The 7,600-nt window shown below is 45.6% G+C and overlaps 1 protein-coding gene across 1 annotated transcript in view; it reads left to right on the top strand.

The window, feature by feature from the left end:
• The first annotated feature begins 2,376 nt into the window (after positions 1-2,376).
• The window catches only part of ELAVL1 (ELAV like RNA binding protein 1), a 20,984-nt gene continuing 15,760 nt past the window's right edge, over positions 2,377-7,600 (top strand). Inside the window, exon 1 of the mRNA XM_011383275.2 lies at positions 2,377-2,594. Within this exon, the coding sequence (XP_011381577.1) occupies positions 2,423-2,594 (172 nt within the window). The 5' untranslated portion in view covers positions 2,377-2,422. The remainder of the gene's footprint in view (positions 2,595-7,600) is intronic.

Here is a 7,600-nt window from a genome sequence, read left to right as displayed (position 1 = left end):
GTTAATGCTGGTGGTCCCATGCTTTCTACTGAAAATTGGTATTTATCTAACCATCCCTCATGAATGCATATTTAGATTTTTCAGTGTTTTACTTTTACCAGCCAAAAGGTTGGGTGTTCCTTGCACATATTTCCTTGCACATGTGTGATTATTTCCATAGAGCGGATTCCTACAGTTCTGAGTCGGAGGGTAGCATTCACATAAAAAATTTTGGTAAGCACTGCCAAGTTATCCTCCAAAAGGGTGGTATTGTGTCACACTCATATCAGTGGTGTATGAGGGTATCTCCCACTTATCTTTACACTGGATTTATTCCATCTGACAGACAGAAAGTAGCATCTCTTTTCATATTTTCTTCCTTATTCGTGAACTTGAGATTCTTTTCATAGTTTCTTAGCCATTTGAATTGCTGGCATCTTTTAGTTACAGCTCATATTTTTTGTCCACTTCTCTGTTAGTGACATGTCGTTTTTCCTTTTTAATTTTTTGATACTCCAAATGATGTTTTCTCAATTTCGCTGGTGTTATTTTGGGCTGGATAGTTCTTGGTGGTGGGTTTTTACGTGTGTTTTGTGAAATGTTTAACAGCATCCCTGGCCTGTACTCACTAAATGCCAGTGGCAATACCGCCACCCCCCCCGCCCCCCACCAAGTTGTGATACCCAGAAATGTCTCCAGACATTACCTAATGTCACTCAGGGTAAGAACCACTGATCTAAGTAATATAATAACAAGTACAGTTGACCCTTAATAATTCAGGGGACTAGGGGCACTGACCTCCCATGCAGTCAAAAATCCACATGTAAATATATAGCTGACCCTTGAACAACACAGGTTTGAACTGCGTAGGTCCATTAAAGGCATTCTAAAGCCTACAAGCTTTCGATCTCGTGTTAAGGTCAACTGTATTTTCTCCCAGTCTGCTGCTTGTCTGTTTCTGATGCCTTTTGCCATACAGTGGGCACAGGGTGTTCAAGCATAAGAGCAGAGCTTGGGCTATAGGGGTCTGAAGAAGGGGTTAGGCTGTTCCCTGAGACCTCCAGGCTAATGGGCAGCAAGGCTTTCTCTCGGTGATGATGGTTTTGGGCCACGGGGGCGAGGGGAGTTGTGAGTGCCTGCGTATTTAAAGGGAGGGACTTGAGACAGCTTAGATTAGACAGCCACACAGCTGTGCTCATAAGTGAGCCCAGTGTGAGTTGAAAGAGTGATCTTGGTGCTCTCAGCTGCACCAATCCAGACTCTACTCCAAATCCATCACTGTACTTTGATGTTTGTCACTGGAAGTAAGAACTTCTGCAGGTGGCTAAAGGCGTTCTAAAGCCTGCAAGCTCTCAAGACCAACTTCCTCTAACTGCTAGAGAAACCCTAACCTTCCTGGCACAATCACCATGGCCTTTGAAAGACAGGGATGCAAGGCACCATTGCCTGCCTGTCCGAGGACAGACAGGGTGTCCAAGTTGGATATCGCAGGCTTCTCAACGTACAGCTGCATTCATCAGTAGTGCACGTGGAGACGAGAGAAAGCAACCCGAAATCTTCGGAACGCTCTCAAGAGACAAGCCAAAACATTTTTCACAGGAGCTTGAATGACAGTGCTGAAATTGTATGTCTCTTTGAAACCTTCATAGTAAGTGGAAATGGTTGAACTTGCAGTTGTTTTGTTTTAATAGACTTTATTTTTTAGAGCAGTTTTAGGTTTACAGACAGGCTACGAAGTACAGAGTTTTCATATACCTCTCCTCCAACACAGTTTCCCCTATTATTAACGACTCACATTAGTGTGGTATTTTGTTATAATTGATGAACCGGTACTGATACATATTAGCTGAAGCCTGTAGTTGTTTTAAGATTCACTCTTGGTATTGTACATTCCATGGGTTTAGACAAATGTAGAAAGACATGTATCCACCATTACAGTATCACACAGAATCACCTCACTGCCCTAAAAATCTGTGTTCTGCCTGTTCATCCCTCCCTCCCCCCATCTCCCAGCAATCACTCATCTTTTTACTGTCTCCATAGTTTTGCCTTTTCTACAGCGTCATATAAATGGGATCATACAATATATAGCCTTTCAAGCTCTTTCTTTCATTTGGCGACATACATTTAAAGTTCCTCCATGTCTCTGTGGCTTTATAGCTCATTTCTTGTTATCCCTGAGTGAGACTCCATTGTATGATGTTTCTTTCTCCATTTGCTTACTGGAGGACATCTTAGTTGCTCCTAGTTTGGGGGCAATTGTGCGTGAAGCCCTTATAAACATCTGTATGCAGGTTTTTGTGTGGACAGAAGTTGAACTTGAGTTTTGAAGAGAAAACCGTCTAGGTGCCAGTGTAGTCATTAGCTTTGCCTCACATTCTGCAATATGAATATTAGGAATTTACTTGATTTTTTTTCCCCCTGCAGATTTTTGAAAAATACAATGTCTAATGGTTATGAAGACCACATGGCCGAAGACTGCAGGGATGACATCGGGAGAACGAATTTAATCGTCAACTACCTGCCTCAGAACATGACCCAGGATGAGTTGCGAAGTCTGTTCAGCAGTATCGGTGAAGTCGAATCTGCAAAACTTATTCGGGATAAAGTCGCAGGTAAAGAAACCGAGACATTTTTGTAAAGGGGATGCTTGTGACCGTCCTGCTAAGCACTATCTTCTTTGCCTGTGACTCTGCCACGTTCCTCAGTGCAGAAGAGCTGCAGTCTTGCAGTGATGCCTCTGATGTTTCATTTTTATCTCAAACTCCGCTTTGCCACTGCCCCGGTGTAATATTGAACATAGGTTCCCAAAAGAGGAAGAATTCATCGTCAGACAGAGAGCACGTCTAAAATAAAATGGTGGGAGGGGAAGAAAAACGAGGAAACACCAGAAACGGGGTCTACTCTGAGAACTGGAAGGGACCAAAGAAGGACAGCCCGGCCTGGCCTGGCCTGGGCCCACTTGTGGAAGGGACTCTGGCCAATCCCTGCCCTAGGCAGGCCCATTCCTGTCTTCCCAGGTCCCCACACATGGCCAGGCCTGCAGCAGAATGCTGAGTTCCCCATCGGTGGCCCTTCGTTACATTTGGGTCACCCTGACTACTGTCACGCCATCAACTTGAACATCTGAAATGTACCAAGGTTGAACTCAGTGTGGGGGTGGCAGCAGGGCAGCAGCTCAGCAGGCTGGCTGTGGGGTTAGCAGGCCACACAAAGCCCCACCTTCTACTTCTTCAGATTGTGACTTCTAGCCTCAGTGCCCCCATCCATAGTGTGGAGGTGGTGGTGCCTACCTCCTGATGCAACTACCTTCCTCGTAAGGGTTTGTGGAAGGCCCAGTACCTGGTAAGGCCCACTTCACAGAGCAGCCCTCATTCGGAGAACACGGTTTCAAGGATTTTGGAGAAAAACATGGAAAGATTAGGTCTGACAAAGCACTTCTGCCTTTTTTTTCTGCCCAGGGAGGAACACTGTGTCAGGGAGCTCTCCCTCTCTTCCTCCCCTCCCCGACTCCCCTTCCACTTTCTCCGCTCTACTCTGGTGAGGTGAGGAATGGATGGTCCTCCCAGGAGGATTCTGGGTTGTGCAACTATAATTCTCTACACTGAAAAGTAACTTTAAAGTAAACAACTTATTTTGCTTATGGAAATTAATCTCTTCTTCAAATTTATATAAAAGCATAGTAACATATTGACCCCCATGTACCCATTGTCCTGCTGTGTCGACTCTCAGCATTTGCTAGTGTCCGGAGGACACCGTCCCAGGATGCCACCTGGAAGGGCTGGCGTTCACCAGACATTCACCAGAGCGGGGCACGGGGCTCAGAGACTTAAGGACCCTTCTAATTCTGAGAGTCTGTGATTTAATAACTGTTTTCTAAATAGGAACTTTAGATAATATACAAAATTGAACAGTGTTAGAATGTTCTAGAAGCCACTATCTCCTGTATCAGGAGACCTTCCTGAATGAGAGAGCCTTTGTTCACAAGGGTTTTGAAATTCTCCTCTGCCACTAGCCATCTCCATTTATGTTCTGGTGGAAGGGGATTTTCAGCCCCATTGATGTTCCTCAGTGTTGCCTTCCTATCTGCGTTTGTGGTACCTGGCTTCTTTGTGTCTTCTCTTGTTGTGGTTTTCAAAGGAATGTGAGCTATGTTGGTAGGAACACCTAGATTTGGTGATATTGCCCTGGAGGGTAGAGAACTGGTTTTGAGAACCGTGAAAGCAGTAAAAGTGTACTTGGAAAGTTATTTCAATTCGGAGATAAACTTTTTCTTATCTTTAAGCAAGATAAGTGTAGTGTACCGGAGTCATGGAGTTGGTGGGCCTGGACTTGCATTTCAGCTCAGCACCTTGCTAGCAGTTCTTAAATTAAATGAATGTAGCTTTATGACCAACTTACTGCGTGCTCACTCTTCTCCTGTCACCAGTGTGTGAAAACTTCTTTGCTGTCCAGTTCGCCGCCCCTTTGTCTTTTTATTACACTGCTCTGGTGAAACCCCAGACATGGCTGTTTTCCTCCAACTGCTTTCTCCCAGCCAGGCTCCTGCTGCCCACCCCAGAGACAGACAGGCGTGTCAAATCAAATCTCCAGCTGAGCTCGGCTTGCAATGAGGGCTCTCCCCATCCCCCACAGCAACCATTTCAGCGCATTTCCCCTCCTCAGGCCCCCTTCTTCTCAGCTGATGGCTGCCTCCTACTCTGCAGTGAAAATAACAGCCATCTCTACCTCTGTCTTGGATCATATTCCTTCTCAGCACCCCAGGAACCTCAAGCTATGCAAGTACCTACTTTTCTGGGTCTTCCCAAGATTGTTCCTTCAGCATTCAGCATCCTCCAGTCTCTGCTCTTCAGGAACCTCAAGCTATGCAAGTACCTACTTTTCTGGGTCTTCCCAAGATTGTTCCTTCAGCATTCAGCATCCTCCAGTCTCTGCTCTTTAAAAAAAAAAAAAAAAAAAAAATCCTTGCTAAGATCCTCTGACTTCTTGTAGCTCAGGGTTTCGGCGCTTGACCACTATTGACATTTGAGATGAGATAATTCAAGTTTGGGGGTGGGGGGCATCCTGTGCATTGTAGCATGCTGATCAGCATTCCTGATCTCTACCCACTAGATGCCAGAGGCACTTTTTCCGAGTTATGACCGTCAAAAAATGTCCCCAGACATCACCAAGTATTTCCTGGGAAACAGAATCACTCAGGGTGGGAACCACTGCTCTAGCTATTGTCCTCCTGCTCCTGTTCACAGAGCTTGTCACAGAGCTTGGCAAATTGTCTCCTTTTACTTCCAGAAGCTTCTGTGAACCACCCATCCTGGTTCTCACCCGCCTGAGGCCTCGCTGTGCCTCTCTTGCAGTCCCTTCCCAGCTGTTAACTTCAGCAGTCCTCAGGGTTATTCCCAGGCCTCTTCTTCCTAAGCTCACACTGTGCTGAGTCGATGCTCCTTACAGCTTAAATTTCCCCTTTATTTTGCTACCACTCTTTCAACCACGAAGCTCCCCTGAGCTCCAGACGCCTCAACCCTTCAAATTCAGTGTTTTCCAAACTGACCTTGACTCTCCCACCAGCCTACTGCTTGTTTCCCAGTATCCCCATCTTAATGAACGGCCTGCTCTCTACTTAGTGGCTCTGGTTAGAAACCTAAGCATGACCTTTGACATCCAGAAGGCTCTTATCCTTCTGGACGGTTCCATCCCTTTCCTCTATCTCCCCTGCCTTCATCCTAGACCAGGCCATGTCATCCTCTGTTTGCACTAGTGTTCTTGCCTCGTAACGGGCCACCGTGCTCCCTCCAGACCATTCTCAGCAAAGGAATCTTTAACATGCCATATGTCACCCTGTCACTCACCTGCTTTAAAACCCCTCAATTCCCAGGTCTCTTGCTTTAGGGTGCCTTCCCTGGCCCAACCCAGTCAGCTTTAGATGCTTCTCTTCGGGGTTCCCATAGCAACCGGCAGACCTGCAGCATGGGTTTCCACACTGCACTGAAGGTGGAACTTTCTTGGCCATTGGGTCCATATAGTTCTCAGAGGCAGAGACCTTATTAATCTCTGTATCCCTGGAGGTAGCCACAATCTGTGAATGACTGAATGAAGGGTCTGGGGACTGAGGGAGAATGTAGATTATCTGAACATTCATTCACACAGCAAATGTTTATTGAGTGTCAACCATGGCCCAGTCCCTGGTGACGGGAGGAGTGAGGGACAGGGTGGTAGCTTGGATGCTGAGAATGTTTCACATGTTGGCCTCAAGATTCAGAATGTTTCTGGCTTGCCAGGCCCCATCCCCTATGTTGGGGACATGCATTTGTCACCCCCGTCACATCCACAGTCGCTAGTTAGCCTTACTGTGCAGCCTTGCCCTGCTCTCTGTCTTAGTGTCTGGTCCCTCTGCAGACGCCATATGGCCCATGGGGGACCAGGAGCCAGCCACCACTCTCTTGAACTGTCTGTCATGCTGGCCACTTGGTCCCCAGCCTCCAGCCCAGCTTTACCCAACTCTGTCTCATTGCTCTGCACCTCTGGTCAGAATAAAGCCAATATCCCGCCTGCAGCTCCCAGGTCTCCTGGGAACGTGTCTCCCTCATCTAGCTTCTGTGCCCCCACTTACCCACCTCTCAGGCCAGACAGAACTGCTTGTCATTTCCCAGACACGCCCTCTTCTTGCACTGCTGTGATTTCACTAATGCCATTCCCTCGGCAATGGTGCTCGTCCACACCTAACCAGCCTGACCACTTTTTTTTTTTAATGAGAATCACCTTTGTTCCTTATAGAAAAGAATTTCTTGTGAGACAGGCAGGAAGAAAAGTTTAGATTATCCATAATCGCAACCTTTGTGGTTCATGTCCTTCCAGACTTTTTTCTTTACATATTTTTAATTGTAAGCAATTGTGTGATTTTACAAAAATGAGCTCGTACCGCCCGCTGTGTGTGGGAAACTTTTCTTCCTGTTTCTGTGACCATGTTTCCCTGTCATTGAACATAGCTATTTCATCATCATAATGGTTACATAGTATTCTTGTATATGGAAGTTCTGGGTTTACAACAGGTTACTGTAACTGTTTTTCCATATTTATAAGCCTCACCAAGATAAATATCTTGGCACAAATCTTTGCTCACTGGTTGTTTTCAGAGAAAGTCTTCCTAGAAGTGAACCAACAGGTGGGAGAGTATGTACAGTTGTCTCCCCCTTATCCGTGGTTTTGCTTTCCATGGTTTCAGTTTCCTGTGGTCAACTGCTATCCACAACTATTAAATGGAAAATTTATTAAATTGTTTATTAAAATAAACAATTCGTACGTTTTAAATTGCACATCATTCTGAATTATGTGATGAAATCTCTTGCCATCCAACTATCCTGCCCAGGACATGAAACATTACTTTATTCTTTGTATCCACACTGTATATGATCCCCGCCCATTAGTCATTGGGTAGCTGTCTTGGTTATCAGATCAACTGTCTCAACTGTCATGGTCACAGTGCTTGTGTTCAAGTGACCCTTATTTTACTTAATTATGGCCCCAAAACACAAGAGTAGTGATGCTGGCAATTCAGATGTGCCAAAGAAAAGCTGTAAAGTGCTTTCTTCCAGTGAACAGGTATGTATATATAGAAAAAAAAAAA

This window comes from Pteropus vampyrus, unplaced genomic scaffold (assembly GCF_000151845.1).
Source record: "Pteropus vampyrus isolate Shadow unplaced genomic scaffold, Pvam_2.0 Scaffold510, whole genome shotgun sequence".
NCBI lineage: Eukaryota > Metazoa > Chordata > Mammalia > Chiroptera > Pteropodidae > Pteropus > Pteropus vampyrus.
This window is presented reverse-complemented; position numbering and strand designations above follow the sequence as displayed.